Source organism: Argopecten irradians, chromosome 3 (genome assembly GCF_041381155.1).
Source record: "Argopecten irradians isolate NY chromosome 3, Ai_NY, whole genome shotgun sequence".
Taxonomy (NCBI): Eukaryota; Metazoa; Mollusca; class Bivalvia; order Pectinida; family Pectinidae; genus Argopecten; species Argopecten irradians.
The window spans coordinates 8,205,385-8,227,828 of NC_091136.1; the positions used below are offsets into that span (position 1 = coordinate 8,205,385).

The 22,444-nt window shown below is 33.6% G+C and overlaps 1 protein-coding gene across 1 annotated transcript in view; it reads left to right on the forward strand.

The window, feature by feature from the left end:
• The first annotated feature begins 4,496 nt into the window (after positions 1-4,496).
• Positions 4,497-22,444, forward strand: part of LOC138317478 (cell adhesion molecule DSCAM-like) — an 86,127-nt gene continuing 68,179 nt past the window's right edge. The window contains exon 1 of the mRNA XM_069259166.1: positions 4,497-5,928. Coding sequence (XP_069115267.1) covers positions 5,871-5,928 — 58 coding nt within the window. The 5' untranslated portion in view covers positions 4,497-5,870. The remainder of the gene's footprint in view (positions 5,929-22,444) is intronic.

The window sequence follows — 22,444 nt, forward strand, 5'->3', positions numbered from 1 at the left end:
CTGGTACAAGTATGGTCATTTATTGATATTCCCGGTGTCAGAAGCGGATGGAAGCCGAAGTTCTCGGCGAAAAGGATCGACCCATGAGGTTTTGACTTGGAGTTCTAGTGACAACAAATTATAACATCGTATGGATTCACTTCGGCCATTTACTACAGAGCAAAACTAGTGGTTATATAATTTTATCTAATTATGTACTACGTATTGGATTAATGATATCTAGGAATATCTTTTACAGAATTAACATACGCCTGAAAGTAATACAAATTACACTAATCACCTGTTTTGTTTAGAAACAGTTGCGCATTTTGCCCTTTTGTGCTGAGCACAATTATAATAAACTTGTTAGTATAATACGAAATTAAACGAACATAAATTGCCATCAAGTGTTACCTCTGTGGACCCATTCGTGCCATATGGAGGTGGGTTGTAGTCACATTAGTGCGTTACCAGGGTAATAAAAAACTACAAAAGAACGAGTTATCAATGAACATATCAAAGTCTGCTGTCCAATTTTTGTAATTCAATACATTAGCCTTGACACGCGAGCGGGTCACGCGAGAAGGTCACGCGCGATTTTGGCACGCGCCGTACAAAGGACTGACAGGATCAACAAACTGACATGCGTAAGGCTTTTCCGAGCTATACACCTATGTGATTTTGTCTGGGTAGTGTTTCAAATAATACTCTGATCTTCTTATAGCGTTATGAGGAAACCTGAGTAGCGACCGGCATGCTTGTGATCGATCTAGAACAGTAGAGATGCCGGACGGGCAATACACGTGCACGATATTAGCTGTCATAAGGCGGTAGCCTAGGGCGATATTTCTCTTTTATTGAATGATTCATTTCATCCAGAAATAAAACGAAATGATTTTAAAGCATTTTATTCTTTGGAGTCGTATATGTTATACAGAATCGATATCTATCATAACATTAAATCGGTTCTTTGTTACGATTTAATATCTGTGATGAAAAGATTTGAAAATGTATGATTTACGTGTCAGAAAATCTATTGATGATTCCATCACAATTTATTATTTTGCGAAGATTGAAATAACATACGACAAAAATGTGACACAATTGAGTGTATCCTAGTTTAAAAGACATAGGCTAAAGTCTTTTTCGGGAAAATAGCATAAACAAAGTGCAAACAGATTTTGGTCTTGGTATTACAAAGAACGCCAAAATGGACGAAACATCGGCATTACCAAGCTTGTTTTAGTTAAGGATGGCTGTCTTGGTAAATCCGATGATTCTGTCAAAAATACATTTAGTTCTAGATCATGTGTATCACTAATGTGGATGTCTAATCAGTAAACAGGACCCATTGTTTCCTTATCCCGGATATCTATATCCTGTCTATGGAACTGATGTTATTCAGTACAAATCTTATTCTCAGTTGTTTGCAAGATGTTTTGATGACAAAACAGTCTAATAAGTGAATTTGAGATAACATTGAAAAATACGCTAAATATATTTTCCAATTTTGGTTATATCTTTATTTTGATAACAGACGGCGAAAATATTTTAAAAAGCAAGATACTGAGGAAGCTTCTATTAGTTCGGCCATAGTGTAACTGAAGGAAGGTGTTTTCCAACAGGTGTAACAATACAACTCTTTTCTAAGTTTGTTTCAGTATCTTAATGATATATGTGATGAAAAAAGACTTGTCAGTGATACAAAATGTTTTTAACGTTTACAGAAAGTAACTTCGCTCGACGCAGACGTATAATTTGTGCTGTAAGTTAGCGTGGAACACCAACAATTGAATAAAAAGAAATATCGAACATTACGCTTCATGCTATTTATATAATCATAATACATACCCAAGATATCAATTGGTGGCAAAAGTGGCAAATTGGGATCCCAAGAATTTGGTCTATTAGTTTAGTTTAAGGGTTTATCGTACCTCCACGATAAATATAGCATCGTTTACGGCTATGAGTGTTGGTCTATTTAAGCGCATGGTCGTTATACAGAGGTGGTCGTTAAGGCAGACTTGACTGTTCATTTTATATACGATTTTGTGAAGCGTACCCTAGAATCCACAACGGAGTATTATTTTTCAGAATACACTTAATATATGTTATTTTGTCACCATGCCCTAATATTTCACCTAGTTTACACATATATTTGAACGTATAGTATTCAAATTACGCGCCGCTATATACAATAATATCACTAATATACCGCATTGTAGCCTTTTGTAAATTAAATTGAACATGTATATATATATGACGTACATGCTATCACATGCCTTCTTCTAAAAAATGATCAGTTCCACTCATGTCTACAACCTAGTACTTACCAGAAAGTTACCCAAGTACCATCTACCAGTCCACCGACACGATAGTGGTATATTACATATTCCTAATGTGAATGTATCTACCGGGAACAAACATGTTGACATTGCAATTTACCTTGCCTGAATTTGACGCCACAAAATCTTAATTAGAAATACAGTGATCAATATACGAATACTTTAGAACGGAAAAATCTATTTCATTTTATGTATACCCTGAAGGTGTACCTCGACCTCTTCTTGGATTATATTTAAGCTTTAGTACTTTCCACAGAGTGAAATGATGCTGATGTTTTCAAAAATAATGCAGGAAGGAAACGTTAACGTAAACAACCTAGATCTATATCACTATATTTACATTTGACAATAATGACGTCAATAATGTTGACATGGACACGTCAGCAGATCATGGTCAAACCGGGTATTCCAACTCATTGATGAAATCATCGTTGATAAACGATTTTTTAAGTCTAACTTCAACAAAATAAAGCAGAGATCCCGATCCCTAAAAGGAGTAAATAATCTTTAATATATAATCATTAAACTGTCTTTGTATGAAATTTATCGACTACATATATGTCAGAGTTTTGCAGACCATTAATTCATAAAATGAAAGTTAAATGATGAAATATAAGATCTGATACATATCCAGAACATAACATACTATTGTAACAGAAATGACCTTCTCTATCTGATCATGATTTACATAAGAAGGCTTGTGACACACTGAACTTTTGGTTACCTATAATGAACCTACCTTGCACAAACTCACTCATGTAAGATCATTTAGATATCATACTGTGTATCCTTTGTATGAGGCTTGATATTATCAATCAGCCAATTTGATTGACTTGTAATATCTGTATACACACATAAACGTGTTTATAGTAATTGAAATAGAGAAAATAAATATCAAAATTGATATTGTTGCGTTCAATTGGGGATTATTTGCATTATATATGCATTTTCCAATTTTATCTTTTCTATTTGACATGTCCAAGTAGTAATTTGATGCGTATTTTGTTGAACCTGGACATACTGTTATAAACGATAAAGCATTGAAAGCTTCGATGATTTGTCATCCATGTGGTATCCTATTATTGCGGGTACAGATTTTGGTAATACATCTCTATACTGTGATTATCATTTGAATGTAGTATTAACATGTTTTCGGTCAATTCGAGTTGATACATGGGTCGTGGGTGTAAAGTGGTTCAAAAATCGCTACGCTTTATCCACTAATACATTGCCTTTATAACCATATAGCCGTTGGAAGACGATTTCTTCCGGGGACAGAACTGATGCTGAAAACCCATGTGTGTTTCATAGGCTTACTTTTAGAAACAAAATTCAGCTTATACTAACACCAGTATATATTTATTCATCAATTAGACACAACTAACTGCAATACACAAAATGATACATATTAAATGCATTCCTGTGTGAATCAGGGTTTCATTTAGACCGAATAATCTGTCTCTTAAAATGAGCTCCCTTTCTTTTTGTTGCCGTTTATTGATACGCTCATTTTAGAAGCGTATCAATAAACGACAACAAAAAGAAAGGAGCTCATTTTAAGAGACAGATTATTCGTTCTAGGCTCTGTTACAACATTATGTCCATGATCCGTTTGAACTGGTAGCTCTGGATCATCAGTAACCATAGAAGGCTTAGACTCACTGAGGAATCTTAGAAGGATGAACTATAACTATGGTGTCATTTATTACATTGTCCATGTAACATGCATCACAAATTGCAATATAACTATTTATATAATATAAACGAAATAACGAAAGTTTTATTCTAACAAAAATGTAGGTTTGTAGTTCTCTAATTTGACTGTATTGTTTGGCTTAATGTAACATTAGCAGATGTTAAGTAAAAACATGTCAAGAGTGATTTATACTTTTAACTATTACTTTCATTGATTAAGGCGTTCGATGCCTACAAATCTATGTATAAAATGGTTACTGCCATATACCTGTATATTTACCCAATGTGGGTATACTGTTATACTAGTAATAGAGTAGTAACGGACACTTCACACTACCAAACCTTAAACACAATAATTTAACGTCAGTGATAATTATCCTCGTTAGGTACAGGTCGCCAACACATGCCATATTAAAAATGTGGGCCGGACCAAGCTCTCCTATCCTCAAACACAACACAAGCGGGTCGATCGATCCACGAGCGCACGTGGTATGTGTATCAATATGAGACAGACCGGGGCGGCCAGGAACGGGACAGTCACCTGTATGGCTTTAGGTAGCAGACGACCACCAGACTACGAGCAGACGACAGCCGCCAATATACCGTCACTGGCCATACAATGTGTAAACCTTATGGACCTTATGAGGACACGATATTTGCAGAATTTCTCGTCATAACTGTGAAACATGCACTGACAGACCGATTTGTGAAAAGGAGAATTATCGAAATGAAGAGGAAGTGGGAATGCTAGTTACAACACAAGGTATAAGACTCTATTCAGACTGCTTAAGATCGGCTCTTCATCGTAACATCTATTCGCTCGGAATTACTTTCGCAGAAAGACTATTGGACTTGAAATTGGTTTTTAATAAAAATTCAATATGACAATGGAAGTATTACTGTAATGGTATTGATAAAACTACTGAAAAGGTAATTGCTATGCTTTCAAACCACAGAAAAAAATCTTTAAGTCACCTCCGTAGTATAAGACATTGGACTACAAGCAGACTATAATACGTCATAACCACCTTTATAATTCAGCAGACTGGACTGGATAGTTCCGTGTATTTGTGGTATGTCTAAGCGAAGTATGGATCGGTGCTGTGTAAGATTTATGATGTGCTATAAAAATCTTAATAACGTCACAAACACTGTGGTCTTTAGCAAGAGTGATACGGTATGTTTGTGTGCGTGCGAAATTCAAAAATTATAGAATTATATATTGTCAATGCTTTTGGTACCTTGGGAAATCAAAGAGCAGTTGGCATAGACGCTATCGCCGGTAAGGAACTGGTCAAAATTACAAGTAAAAAAGAATGTGATTACATTAAGAAGTGCGATTGTTTCGTTAAAAAACGACTGTCAATATTATTGAATGTCAGTGAAAGCCTTGCTACACACGCAATGTTTAACAAATGACGAATATATCTTTCAAGGAAGACAGCATCAAATTATGTCATAATCACGTCGACTGTGAATGGATATGCTCGCTAGTTATTCGATAGTTAGGTAGTAATCTTGTTTTTGATCAAGGTTCGATAAAAAACTCTTGCATGAGCTGATGTGTGGAGTTTGTATTAACAAAACGATTGATATGTGGATATATAACAACCTGTCTCAGTAGCAAAGAGATTATAAGGATCATATGTGGCCCTTCGTTCGCTGGTTAGGGGCAGTGTCGATCCTCTTGCTACTAAGGTGAAGAGTGGATCTCCCTATTTTTAGCAAGACACCCTGTTTGAGGTTGTGTTTTCTGCCAGGAGGATGTGTGAATATTACTGATAGCGATGGAGAGGTAGGATAGTTGGAACTACGAAGAACCCGACGGATCTGACAGAGAAAAACGCGAGGATGTGGATCAGCATGATCATTGGCCTAGTTCTTCTTGTCCTACTACCGGCATCTCAAGGTAAGATATCGAGAACATTTACGTCACATATACAGTCCCATGTAATCTATTTATGCCATTCAATGGGACATATTAACCAATACGCTGCATTGACATCTTCAATGATCTGAGAACCAAAACATTTGGCTTTTATTGGACAAATTTATACAAATGGAGTAGCAATTTAACACTAAGTAGGGCTGGTGAAACTCTCAAATTCTGAGAACATAGACGTTAGGTTATTATATATCAAGGTGTATTTTTTTTTACATTTTATATGATCTTTATCGGTAGAGCTTCAGGAATCGCATGATATTACGTTTGTGTTCATTCCAATGGACACTCATACACCGACATCTACATTGTATATGAAAATATCTTGATACGGCGTGTAATAAATAAAATTATTATTTCATGTCCTCTTCATGTCACAAACACAATATTTTCTTATGTACATCTGACCTTTACAACCCATACAACATCTTACATATTTTACAAAGAAAACAATATAAGTAATTATATAAACCACAGTACCAGAGAGGTTTTGTCAAAGTCATGGTAGATGATATATGACGGTTGTATGTTCCTGCCTAAGAAAGAAATGACTAAACATCGAATAAGAAGTAACAATATCTGCCCAATCCTTGTGGTCACAACTTCAGGTACTGTATGTTTTACCTGCCGATGTTGATAAGCAATACCCAATGACCAGTGGTGTTTACCTTCTCCGAACTAACGTCATTAAATGACCATTAACCAGACATCAGAGTAAATCAACCATGGGTCAACTAAACCTTTCTGTGACATATCTTTGAACATGTTGAGTCCCGGCAAACTTTGAATTCTCTTATTTTGTTGGTATGTATTTCTTCTAGAGCGTGATTTTGAGCATTTATACCAATACTTGACGAGAACATTAAGTTGGAGATACATTGCAGTTTCCCGTCTTCTTTTCATGGCAGCATGATCGCATATTATTTTATCATAAAAATAATTTTTTATTTGTTGGTGATCCGCTAATATATAATAATAAATACTTAACAAATATATATATAATGTTATATTAACGCTAATATCAATGTAATAATAACTTTAATTGACCATTTATTTTAAAATAATATGTTTATATTTTGTATAACTGAGATTTACATACTGTTGTCGTATACGGTATATGTGAGAAGTTTACTTACAGCAGGCCGACGTTATCGCTCATCATCATGTAACCACACACATCTGTAATGGTACATATCGGGCCCCATTGATTTTGTTTTATACCAGCGATCTTATCAATGTAATCCATTCTTATGTTTTGCCTCAGATAATGTCTGTACATTATCATCACCACCAGCTGTACAACTCGCTACTACTGAAAACTGAACAAATAATGCCCAGTTAAATATCATTGATCATTATAAAATTCTAATGTCATCAGGACCATACAGAAGCAGTAATCTTCCCTCGATTTTTCTGATATGTTCTACGCATTCTACGCAAAATGCTTATATCATTCGATACATAGTTTTACTTTGAAATACTAAAAGATCTTGAGCTGGGTTATGCTTATCAGTCCTCTGATAAGCTTTATGCTTGTATAAACATCTTGTACTGGTTCCATAAACACCGATTTCGTTAGGAAAAAAACTATGATTATAATTTCTGTGGTATATTTAATGTCTAGTGAACAGCTAATAAATTTTGGTATTGGTATAACTATCAGATGGTTAAACAGTATACGAGTATGTCTTAACGTTAGTTAGACAAAGTCAGCCTACCGCTTAATGTACCTATAAGCAACATTCTTTCATTTAACAATCTAATATAGATTTATTGATATTAGCAGGTGTTAAATTGCATTGTATTTTTTTTAGAAATGAAAATCTATATTGAGAGATTTTTCACCGTCTATACACATTACGTTACCGTATGATTATACCTTCAATGAAATTAATTTGTCGATGGGTGTTAGGCGTATACGTACAGTTAATTTCAAAAGATGTGCTATACATGAGAAATTATTCCATGGAATTATTTGAATGACTAGATGTGCTGGTAACCTTGAAGGGAAAAGTAAATAAAGTTGTAAAAGGAGAGCTAAATATATAATAACAACATTGGGAATATAGACAAACCCCTGATGTTAATGTACCGCACTGAAAACAACCGGATAATATGTAAAACTATAACAATAGTATACTACCCTGACAACAACATATAACCTGGCAACAGGATACTACCCTGACAACAACATACTCACCTGAAAACAGGATACTACCCTAACAACAACATACTCACCCTGAAAACGTATACTACCCTGAACAACATACTACTACCTGAAAACAGATACTACCCTGACAACATATACTACCCTGACAACAGTATACTACCCTGACAACAATATACTATCCTGATAACAATATACTACCCTGACAACAATATACTACCCTGACAACAGTATACTATCCTGATAACAATATACTACCCGGACAACAGTATACTACCATGACAACAGTATGCTACCATGACAACAGTATACTACCATGACAACAGTATACTACCATGACAACAATATACTACCTTGACAAAAGTAAACTACCCTGACAACAGTATACTACCCTGACAACAATATACTACCCTGACAACAGTATACTACCATGACAACAGTATACTACCATGACAACAGTATACTACCATGACAACAATATACTACCTTGACAAAAGTAAACTACCCTGACAACAGTATACTACCCTGACAACATTATACTACCATGAAAACAGTAAACTACCCTGTCAACAATATACTACCCTGACAACAATATACTACTCTGACAACAGTATACTACGCTTACAGCAGTGTACTACTCTGACAACAGTATACTACCCTGACAACAGTATACTACACTTACCACAGTGTACTACTCTGGCAACATTATGCTACCATAACAACAGCATAATTCCCTTAAATCAGTAAACTACGCTGACAACAGTATACTATTATACTACTATGACAACAATAAACTACCCTTACAACAGTGTACTACCCTGAAAACAGTATAATACACAGACAACAATATACTTACCTGACAACAATATACTACCCTGACAACAGTTTACTATCCTGACAACAGTATTCTACTCTGACAACAATATACTTCCCTGATAGCAATATACTACTCAGACAACAGTATACTACCCTAACAACAGTGTACTTCTCTGACAACCGTATACTACCCTAACAACAGTATACTTCTCTGACAACAGTATACTACCCTGATAACAATATACTACCCTGACAACAGTATACTACCCTGACAACAGTATACTACCCTGACAACAATATACTACCCTGACAACAATATACTACTCTGACAACAGTATATACTACCCTACAACAGTTACTACTCTGACAACAGTATACTACCTACAACAGTATACTACTCTGACAACAGATACTACCTGAAACATATACTACTCAGACAACAGTATACTACCAACACAGTGTACTTCTCTGACAACAGTATACTACCCTAACAACAGTATACTTCTCTGACAACAGTATACTACCTGATAACATATATACTACTCAGACAACAGTATACTACCGACAACAGTACTACTACCTGACAACAGTATACTACCCTAACAACAGTATACTTCTCTGACAACAGTATACTACCCTGACAACAGTATACTACTCTGACAACAGTATACTACGCTTACAGCAGTGTACTACTCTGACAACAGTATACTACCCTAACAACAGTATACTTCTCTGACAACAGTATACTACCCTGACAACAGTATACTACTCTGACAACAGTATACAACCTGACAACAGTATACTACGCTTACAGCAGTGTACTTCTCTGACAACAATATACTACCCTGACAACAGTATACTACTCTGACAACAGTATACTACGCTTACAGCGGTGTACTACTCTGACAACAGTTTACTATCCTGACAACAATATACTTCCCTGACACTAATATACTACCTTGATACAATATACTTCTCTGACAACAGGATACTACGCTTACAGCAGTGTACTACTCTGACAACAGTATACTACCCTGATAACAATATACTACCCTGACAACAATATACTACCCTGGCAACATTATACTTTTATACTACCATAACAGCAGTATACTACCCTCACAACACTGTACTACCCTGACAACATTATACTACCCTGACAACAATATACTACCCTGGCAACAGTGTACTTCTCTGACAACCGTATACTACCCTAACAACATTATTCGTTTATACTACCATGACAACAGTATACTATTCTAACAACAGTTTACTACCCCGACAACAATATACTACCCTGGCAACAGTATACCATCCTTACAACAGTGTACTACTCTGACAACAGTATACTTCCCTGACAACAATATACTACCCTAACAACATTATACTTTTATACTACCATGACTACAGTATACTATTCTTACAACAATATACTACTCTGACAGCAATATACTATCCATACAACAATATACTACCCTGACAACAATATACTACCCTGACAACAATATACTACCCTGACAACATTATACTACCCTGACAAGAGAATTACCTAACAACAGTATACTAGCATGACAACATTAGATTATGGTTAAACTTACTGTATATATCACTACAAGCCCAGTATGCACTTAGCCGCGATTGTTAACACACGTTTGATATCGGCATTATTTGTGCTAATATAGGTGTCCTGACATTTCGGTTAATCCTATTACTCGGTATTGAATAAATCTCTAACCACCCTCATCTCAGTGTGTGGTCTTGTTTCCCTAGTCCGTATTCCTTATACGGTAGTACACACTACACTATATCGTATGTAAAACTGGTATTCTCGTTTTCACTTCTTTTATTATTATATACTTTATTCATACCATTTTTATCGAACATTAAGTTTTTAGGCATTACTGCATCATCTTAAATGTCTATATTTTATCTATTATCCCCACCAAACCTACGAATGTCTAAAGAACATAACTCAAAAAGCTTTTGATATTTTGCAAAGCATTTAGACACAAATCAAAATAAAGGGAACATAACATGGTATCGTGGCTTTATCTGGGGTTTTTCCCTCAGAATTTACTGAGTTCGTATCAAAAACCTCATTCATATGCATGTATTAGTTATAACTTATAATTAGAAATGGACAACCTTCTATACATTCACCAGGTATACTTCTGTTTAGGTCTTATCGTTCAATTAACGGTATTTCTAAACTTCTTCCTGCTTTACCAAATTGTTATGTACGTTAAAATGTATAAATTAAATTTAAATTGAAAAGAAATCAATGCAAAGATTAATGCAAAGGAAACACGTACGAAATGTTGATGTACCTTGAATTCTGAATCAAATGTCATTATTTTCTTATATCATGCTGACCACATTCATACGATGAACTTCAATATGAAACAATGGTCCATTTTAAACATTTCTGCCGTCTCATTTCGAAATGCTAATTATTTAAATCTTACAATGGTAACTTTAATTTAAACATGTAATGCAATTTGTATGTATTTGCGGAGGAGGAGTAGATTCTGCTGAATTGAGTTTGACATTACCATACGTCAACTATGTTTAAACACTGATGAATGGCCAGATTACGTACATTCAAATTAGACTTTTACTACGTTGTGATTATTATGTGAAAATAAAGTGTCGAAATTCTGTCGATATCAAGGAACGTAAGTACTCATATAAACATAACGTGTGGAGTCCTGAACAATTTTATATGACGTGGATATTTTGCATCCTGTCGACTTCTTTCTTACATTAAAAAACGTTGCCTACATATTCTATTTATGCAGTGTCAGTCTATAACACCTTAGCTCTTATGCCGGTAACCGGTGTAAACTTTTTTTTTTAAATAAAATTTTGATTGTCTTAAAATATGTCAAGAAATAGTTAGGTGTTCGACAAAAACTGTTAACAAAAAACTGCAAACACAAGTAAATGTAAACCATTTGCTAAGAACAAGCGAAGCAGATTTGCCTTAGGTGAGCAAGAAGTAAATCGATAGAGGTTACTTAATATATGTTATGTATTTATTTAAGCATCGATATATAGGCGAGTTACCTCAGACAGACAGTGCGTGGGGGTAATTACACTTCGCTACAGATACATTCACATCCATGTTAAAATTACCGGTTATACATTTCCATACTGGTAATATAGAGTGTGTATAGGACGTGATAAAGCGTTGGAATAAACCGCATTTTTTCATTTTTTCCCTCAATACTAATAAATGTTACTTAACGTCAACGATTGGTATATATTAGCAGATCTACTACAAAACCAATTTGTATTTTTTTTTTTTAAAGATAGCATTTTCCTAAAACATGTATTTTCGCTTTTCACTTCATTACCGAAATGACACAAGCTTCTTAGGATCAATATTCGGCTATATACCTATTGCTATAGACTTCTTTCTATTCAAGGTTGCATTCTACTATCTGTGTCTGGCACTCAAGGATCCATGGCAATTTGAAGTGCTCGCTAGAATACATACTGTGTATCTTACCTAACTATCGGTATTGTTTTTTTAGACTTGACTTGTATACTTCCTATAAAAGGTAGTAATTTATCCATAATCTAATATACACAATTGAATAAACTGCTTCAATTATTACGTTTCAAAATGAAGCTTATGAGTGTTATGTGGTATTTTCTAAAACTAGGTGGCGATGAAAAATTCATAAATCTTGTTCAATGTTTCATTGTTCCATATATCAAGATTAGTTTTAGGGAAGACATATTTTTGTGTATTATATGCAATACTTTGAAAAGCACATTTAGTAATTAAATTGCTGAAGTATATGACATATTCATTATTTCTGATTTTATTTTGCAAACGTTCTTAAATAAACAAATTAATTTCATATATTATATTTTACTGTCGACGACCTTTTATGTCTAATCATTTTTAGTTATTTTCAAATAAAGAACAATTACATATAACCTACACATTTCCAAAAAAATCCAAAAGTAATAAGTTAAAGGAATATTTCAATTTTCAATTTCAATTCCTTTATTCAGCTATAGGGTCCCATCGGGGAGTGGTAGCTTGAAATTACATAACAATGAAAAATGGACAATGAATAACACATTATGCATAAGATGAAGCATACGATAGTAGCATATCTACATAATTTGATAAACATCATCACTAGAGAGTAAATATAATTGGTTTGTGAGGTAAATGATTTGAACAATAAATATTAAATACAAAGAACGTGTGCATCAAATATAACATTATTGTTACTATTCTTCTTAGGTATAACATATTATATGATCAGAAATGTGACTCAGGTATATTGAGTAGGTATGCATTACCAATAAATGAAATGTAGAGATGTAATGAAATCAGGGTTATAGATATCGTTCTAGGATCATTTCTCCATCTCTATTCCGAAACATGATACAGCCAGGGAAAAACCGGAAATAGATCCAATGGATCAAACTTCAGTAACGTATGTTATAATTCTCACATGACAAAAGATCAATATCATACATGCATCTTTAATTAAGTTCAGAAATTCACGTGCTTAAACAATTAGATAAGGTCTGTTTATTTAAATCTATCCTTCACATCCTTCATAGACCCCATAGTAACATAATCGATAACTATACAACTGATTTCGATTAATAGCTTAATCGGTAACTTCACATTTTGTAAAAAATATAATGACGAATGAACTTCGGCATTTTTATAAGGAAAATATTCGATAATACAAACTATGACTTTGGCAGGAAGTTTTCATCAATTTGTATTCAATTTATATGGTTTTTTTTAATTAAAACATTTTTTGTTTTGTATTAAATTGAAACTATATGATTCATGTCTCGTACCACCAGACACTCACTAGTAGGGGATAGAATGGACGATGGATGACCAATTGGGTCAAGTCTTAATACACAATCAGGCTGAACAAATAGTAGGGTATTTAGCTATGAATCGATATCTACACATCCTTATCCAAGAAAATTTTACATACTTATAAGGGATGAAGCCTGTCGAAGATATTTGTATGAAACTAGTATCCTAACGTATATACAGTATGTATATACAGCTGTATATAGTTCCAAGTGGTTCTAATCCGCATTATGTTCATAATAGGATTGATTTTAAAGAATTACTAAATTAACAAGCGACACAAAATTTTCTTTAATCTTAACTTTAGTCTAATGCATAGAATCAGTCTGTTTATGCCGGTAAAACCAAAATAATGAATGATACTTTCAAATGTTTTATGAGAGAGTTGAACATAGGACCCTTTGAATCAAGCAATAGGTGGTTACGTTTAGGGAAAATAGTGTAAAACGTCGGGGTGGAGGTGACGTAAATTATGATAATGAAATGAAAAAGGGTCAAAGATTTATGAATAACGAATTTCCTTTAAACATATGTAAAACAGAAAATATTTTAAAACTAAATTTCTTCGCATGACGGTTTACATCGAACGTACCATTGTTGAATTTATCACATATGCATGAGTTACAACTAAATATTAGATGTACAATAGTAATTTGATATACAAGTACACAATGGTATATGTATGTCATATTGTAGGGTAACAGAGGTATCGTACTTCATGACTCAAATGAATAATTAATGTTACATTATATCCACGTCAAGTCGACTACGTCACGATTCTTGTTAAATAGTATAGATTGTGTTTAACAACACAAATAATTCGATTAAGTATTTTGTGAAAATTAACGTAAAGCATGACCCTATGGTGTTAAACCAATATATATATGCTCATATTGAAGATAAAGACAAATTTACAAAACGCACCGACAATATAATACACTGCATCAGTAAACAAACAGAATGGGAAGGGTAAAACAATATATTTATTACCGAACCTTTTCAATTTGTTGGATACAGAATATAAAAGCGACAATACAACATAGATACAGACACACACAGACCACTGTATACCGTTCACCACCACCCGGGATCATATCAGGTGCAGAGCTTTCATTCAATCGCGAAATGCAACAATGCTTTTGGATCTCGTGAGGATTCAGTATACAGCGGCATATGTTTTACGTATTGTCAATCTTGGCAAAGTATCACTGCTGTACAAATGTACAACATTTAGACTGGGTTTGGCAGATTCTACGCGTAATGGTAGCTTGAAGAGAGAAAAATGTTTAAAACGCGTTTAAAAATATTTTCATGTAACATATATTGAATTAAATTGAGAGAATGGGCTGAAGCATTGAAGCATCGAATTAAATTTTGCCGTCAAAGATAGTACTGGGCTAAAGTAATTGAGGGTCCGGACAAAAATACCTGACCTACGGTCAATTCCAGTCCCATTATCTAAAACTGGAATACGAATGTTAAAGGCAAAGGGACTGTGTTGATATCAGACTCATTCTCTCTCTCAATCATATTACAATTTGTAAACAAGTTGAGGGTATAGTGTTGCAGTACTAACCATTGAGCAATATACCATTTCCATAATGGAATTATAACAATATAAACTTTATATCTAAAATTTCTTTTCGAAATTTCGGAATTTTTCATAATTTAGATATTGCAATATTACGGGCAGACCCCTATGAATAAGATATATACAACCTCATTTCTTAACTTGACCAAAATCATCTTTTAATATCAAATAATATTTCAACACCAAAGTATTATCAACTGAAATTGCCTTACCTGGGAATGCTATCAGAAGTCCGGAAGTGTTTGTGGATTTTATGCTCTACTTAATCGTATTTTATTTCTGATTCAATGTTATGGTTCACGAACCATGAATTCTCAGTGGTATTCACAAGTCATGTTATTCATCATAATTGCATTATCAATATTATCTGACATATTCAAACTGTATTGTTAGATCTGGTAGACAGAGTTAGGTTTGTATGTTGAATGGGTGTCACTGGTATCCCCTGTCATACACGGGACGCTACGTGTCACAGCGTATTGTCAGTGATGTGTAGCTGCTGATACCGTCACATTATATAGTTCATTGATCAAACAATTTGGGGACGGCTCACATGGGCGGGTGTGAACCCTACATTCTGACCCATACGATCTACACAAAGATGAAAATCGTTTTAACGTTTCTTTGCATATCTGTCAAACAGTATATTTAGTGTCATGGATCTATTGACAATGTCATGTGTTTTCAGCTGTTCCCTAGGTTTACCTTTTCGATTGGCATAACGACCTGAAATTAATCCAGGCTTCATCCCATAGAACAATGTCAGTTTCTACATCTAACATAAACAGAAATGCTGCCATACATTAAGTCTATTGAAGGTTAAAATTTCTCTATTTCACTGTTCCAACAACAAATGTATTGACGGCAATATTTTTGGAAGAACTGAAATTTATTTTAAAGACACGTTTTTAATGTTTCACTAAAACAACATTTTTATCAACAGCAACGCGCATATTGTTATATATTTTAAGTGAGTTATATTACTCGGTCTATCGACATGCGATGAAAAAGTGATTTATTTTTAATGATTATTCATTTTAATGATGTATGTTATCTGAGATTATATTCGTCCCACAAATGTGTTTTTTTTTTCATGTGTGACACAACCCCACTCCCCCCCCAAAAAAAAAACACACCCCAACAACATAACACAAAACTAAAAACCGTATACAATGTCATTATATTTATACACAATAGCTGAACGCAAGGCTACATTAGAGAAACCGTTCATCATGGCCGATTATTCCTAACATATTCCCGCACTTAAATATCTATCAAGATTGAATTAATTACCATTTCTATAAAATTTGAGTGAGTCGGACATCAGATATTGTCGACATGCACAACAGAATGTTCTTGAATAGATAGCTTGCGGTCAGTATGTTAAATATCCTTTCTTAAGTTATGGTCACTCAAAGACGTGTCATGATTTTATAATGGAGGGAAACCGCAATGACATGGAAAGACACATCGACCGACGGTTTTTGGGCTAATGCACTAATTGGAAAGCAATATTGTCTTCCCATGATAGAATTATAAAGACGTTAACCACTAGGCCAAAGTGACCTCCTCTAGAGTAAATCAGAAACACAAACAGCCTAGAAGCCTCAACTAGCCGACAACTTAACGGACGGTAATTGATTCTGTTGGTAAATTATTCAATTAACTGAAATGAACAATTATCGCACGTGGTATTTGTGGTTCTCATAAATTCCGAATTTACACTAAAAGTCCACAGCGTAGTAAATATACACAACTGCCATTTACGGTGTAATTAAGATTGTGAGGAGTTTGGCAGCTTGTTAGAATGTCACATTAGTGTAATTGATATAACTATATCCTGTAGGACTACTAGTGAATAAAAGACCTTCCAGCTCGGATTGACCCCTTTAAAGGCATCCATGGTCATATACAGACTCTCGATTATCTGTTAGTGGTGACGACTACCTTATGGTAGCTTCCAATATTAGCATACTAATATTTGAAGTTAAAAAAAAAGATTAATTTGACTACCTATAATTATATGGTTGGGTATGTATACAATATGTCACGGTATATCGTTTATCAAGCTTCAGTTATAAATAAATACAGCATGATAAATGCTTCATCGTCTTTGATTTAAGAACATATTAAATGATTTGGAATTTTAATGATAAGTATAGAAGCTTTAAACATTAAGAACATATTTTGTATGGCATAATTATATAAGTGACTGATGCGAGTTTGAGCATTAAACACTATGCTTTGATAACACAAAATGCACATATTTTACAGAACATACTTAATACAGAATACAATACTTTATTTTCAGGGTAAAGTGCAATGTATTAAAAACCACTGATTCTAACATGGCTTGCCTATGGGATCGAATATGTATTTTTATTTTTGGAAGCTAAACGTTGGATTAAATTGCATAAATCCTAAATATCCTCTCTATCCACGTACAACAACATCGAGTAAATATACAAATATGTTGACATCTTAGTTAACAATTCATGATAACTAGTTTGACATTTTCCCTGTCACATACTGACTGTCGTTTGCCAAATCTACACCTGGGCACTCTTCAATGCAGGTAACACTGACATTATGCATTGTAAGCGTTTTAAAGCTCTTAATTCAATACGAGTCAGAAACAAGTTGAACATATTCTGTCAAGCAAAATAGAAATGTCATACATTCAAGTTTTCACATTTGACAACATTACAAGCGATCCCATGTTTATCTTTAAATAAATGTTTTGTAGAAACATGTTGCGTTGTGCAAATGTATTCATTCACACACGTTTTCAAAATGGTATTTAAGCTTATTTATTCAACAATTTATACAAAGTTCAAAGAAATTCATTATTTGATTCACGATTGCATGAACGTGCATATATTCTGCTCTTATTTCTATAGTTCACCTTATGCATGTATTACTTTTGAATAGTGTCAAAAGAATGCCATTCACAAGATAAAAAAAGATATACAAGAACGTGTCAAAGAAACGCCAGTATAAATGTCTTTATCCGTGCTCTCAATTTTTATGATGATGCATTTGCAAGATGAATAACGATATATATTCGAATTAAAGAGGGAAATGTATCATGAAAAGTTCAAGGTTATTTGAAGACATATGATAGGTACGTTTCTGTATAATGAAATCGTAAACATACAAATACACGTGATGTTGAAGGACAATTGAATTAAAGTTATGGATTGGTTTGCCTTGTGTCAGAGTATATAATTTATGGATTGCTTTTGCCTCCCAGCTGGGTAGAAATGATGGGATATCTTTTACATCACAGTGAGGTATTAATTCACTTAATAGATTTCAGTGCGATAATAACGTTACTGTCACATTCTGAGTCTCTATAATTTATGGAATATTGGTTTTCAATAATGTTTCTGTGTGGATGTGTGGAGAAGGCATTTGGTTTTTCTCAAATATGCATGAATGTGACGAGTAAAATTTTAACAAACATATGTGCGTTGTTCAAAATCACATAAATTTTTTACTTAATTAAAAAAAATATTATTGCATAAAAGTGTTTCAGGACATCACTATTAATTTTGCATTAGTGAAAAATAAAAATTGCCACCAGCATATCTAGGGATTAAAATTCACCATTATCAGATATGAAACATTAAACCTTTTATTTCATTGTCATTTGTTTGTAAACTCGGTATGAAAATGCATGTCAAAACTATGAAGCGTTAGAATGATCATGCATGACTCACTATGTTGTTTGAAGCGTTTCACAATGTTATTACACATTAACTGTAAAATGAATTTTTACAAATGACATCAATTTTTTTCCGGTGTCAAATAGTTGATATATTGGAAGGAGACAGGGATAAATTTGTATGATTTTTAGGTAAATGCAGGGCAGTTTTTGAAACGTACAATCCTTAATACTAAGATAGGATATGTAGCGAGTTAAAAATTCCAGAGAAAAGCATGATCTTAAAATAAAAAAAAAAAAAAAAAACATAATAAAGAAAAAAATGAAACTAAACTACGACCGAGACGTGACCCTATCATTTCTGTAGTTAGGCTCATTCTATGTTTATATATAAATATTTTTCTAATTAAATGAGCCCACGAATGGGAATTTAAACCCAATTTGACTAGTTAGGTCAATGTACCATTTCATTGTGGACGAAATAGGTTTCTTGAGATAATAAACAATTGACCACAATTTCTTAGTCTAACCAATGGTATCAAAGGTATGTCTGTACTTTATTACAAATTGATTTAAAAATGATTATTAATTTATTACCTTTTTTGTATTATACGGACAAGCATATTCCTATTTCCTCAATATTGAAATTACATGTATGAACTTTTTAACGTTAACTCGGTTGAATTACAGATAACTTGGGAAGTGGGGTATAAGTTACATAATTTGTAACAAACAATGCAGGCTCTGACATTTCAGATAAAGTGCCACTTTACAAGAAGAGTGGTTACTTCAGAGAGCATATGCTCTAAGTATCGGGCAATCCCGATGATGCAGTTTTCAACTACGAACTTTCCAGTTTCTTGTTCTTGCGTCTGCTTAATTCTATACAGTCATTATATATATATTTTTAAAGTATATACCATTTTTCATCAATCTCACAAAATTTTTTATACTCCATGTAAAATATCCACGAATGAATTTCATCATCATTAAATTGAAAAAAAAAAAATATCAAAATCCTTTCACTGTCTATCTAATCATCACAAAAATAGTTCAAGCTTAATATTCTCACTTTTTCATAGTACTAAATTGTTAATTGTAATACAATTTTCCCTGTGTATCAAGATCACCTGATCAACTTTTCACGGTCTTTTAGGTGGTCGTTTATGACATGTCAGACCTAGCGAGTGTCCATGTGTAAGCCTCTGTCACTCTATCCCAGTCCTACCATATTTACCACCCCCGATATTGCTACTTTATCTGAGGTCGGGCCCTTAGGGTGGAGTGAGTCATACCAAGTTCTGATGTTAAATAATCGAATATGATGTTTATTATTAGTAGCATACGTTACAATCCATCGGCACCATTCGATCGAACTTCGTGTTCGAGAGTTTATATCCTCAAACCAAAGTTTTATACGGTATTATGGGATGGTAGCTTCGTTAAAAGATCGTTATTTTCTGTAGTAAAGTTTTCATATTCGCTGTTAAGGGATCGCCTGTCCCATTATGGTTGTTATGTTTTCAAATCCGATTAGGTGTGTATCTGATATCAAGGGATAGTTCCTTCATAAAAGTTTTGTTCTTTGAAATCAAAGTGTTAGCATATAATCAGAGATATTTTGAATACTCAATCATCGTTGAATAAAGAAATCTTCCATATATCAGTAACAAATGAAATAAAACACGAAATTTGTTTATAAAAGAAAAAAAAGATTGAAAGTCTTTACGAATATACACAAAATTGTATACAATATGGCGACTCTAATTATATTGTAATTACTTAAACAAAAAAGTCGAATATTGGAAAAGAAAATTATGATGTTTTATGAGATTAATACTTATACAAATGTCGATTTAACTAATCACATTTCAATATAAATTTAACTCAACAGATAATACAAAATATAAAATAAAAGAATAACAAGATACATGAAGGATAGTGTAACATGAAATATTTGTGTGTGGGATTTCGCTGGACAATGAATTAAAAGCCTTCATCTCACTCTCTTAAATCCAATAAAACTTATCACATCAACTAAATCCATGGACAATGGAGGTCATGGTTGGATGATTTTCAACAGCAGTTATTACGGCAATTACATAGTCAACGAACCTTGAGAATAACACAAAAAACAAGGTCTGTGATGTATGGCGCCTCCGAGACTTCATGGAGAGGCTAGAGAAAATCGATAATACCTACATTAACAAATGTAGGGTGCGGAGTACAATGAAATACAGGGTCAATCAGGTGCAGTTTGCAAAATCCAAACATCAAGAATTTCAAAATAAACACACACGTTTTACAAATTAATCGTAATGCTTCATGTTTTATTCTGCTACCTAGAAATCTGGTAGCCATGTTTGTAGATAAGGAAACTCTATCTCTTTCTACTTTTCGATTCAACAAGCATTTCGTATTAGGTTGATGCGTGATAACTAGACATGATCATTGAACAAGGGATATGTAGGAACAAAACAATTGAGACCAACGAAGATTTATGCAGTTTTCATCCCTTTTCCCTTTCAATGAATTGGGGGTATGAAGTGTTTTTCATTTTCTTTCTGAAATTTTAAAATGTTTTCATTTTCATTTAAAACAGTGGAATTGTTACTTATCTTGATTTTTTTGCACATTCAAGATGTAATATGATTCGCTTGATTCGTATTGTTTTTATTTAAAACATATAGACCATGCATCGCTCATAATTTGTTTTACATGAAATAATGGTATCTTTACCTGAATGAAATTAGATTGATTGAAGTAATCAGAATACCTGATACAGTTTACAAAATTTCAAGATTGGAATTCCGCAATTTGGACCCGTTAACAGCAGTACAGATGTGATATTGGGTGAATGGGTTCACTGTAGCTAACCAATAATAAATTCACTTTTACCAAGACCTTTAATAGTGTTTTTATAGAGACTAAATCTAGCGGAAATCTTTACGAACAATCCACGCATTAATTTCTAATTTGAACAGGGTCTATAATTTTATAATATATTTGAACGTAGACACTAGCAATATGGAGTGTGTTTCGATAGACATTTAAGAGTTTTCGGCCCCATATTTCTATTAGTGCATTGTTGGTCGATTTACAGTTTGTATAGAATACGGCATTCCGTGCACATGTTAGCGAGTTATATGGACAGAGTGTAACAATGGAGATCTACCTGGATTTAACCTTAGAGACACGAACATTTGCACCTGAAAGACGAATCTGAAAAGTAGGCTGCAAACATATTCAGAGTTCAAACATATTACATTCATACACGGATATCAGGCAACATGAAATGAAATTGAAAAAGCGAAATGATAAATAAAATGAGGCCAGTAAAAATTATTTGATGTTTGTAAATATGTACTCTACGATTTG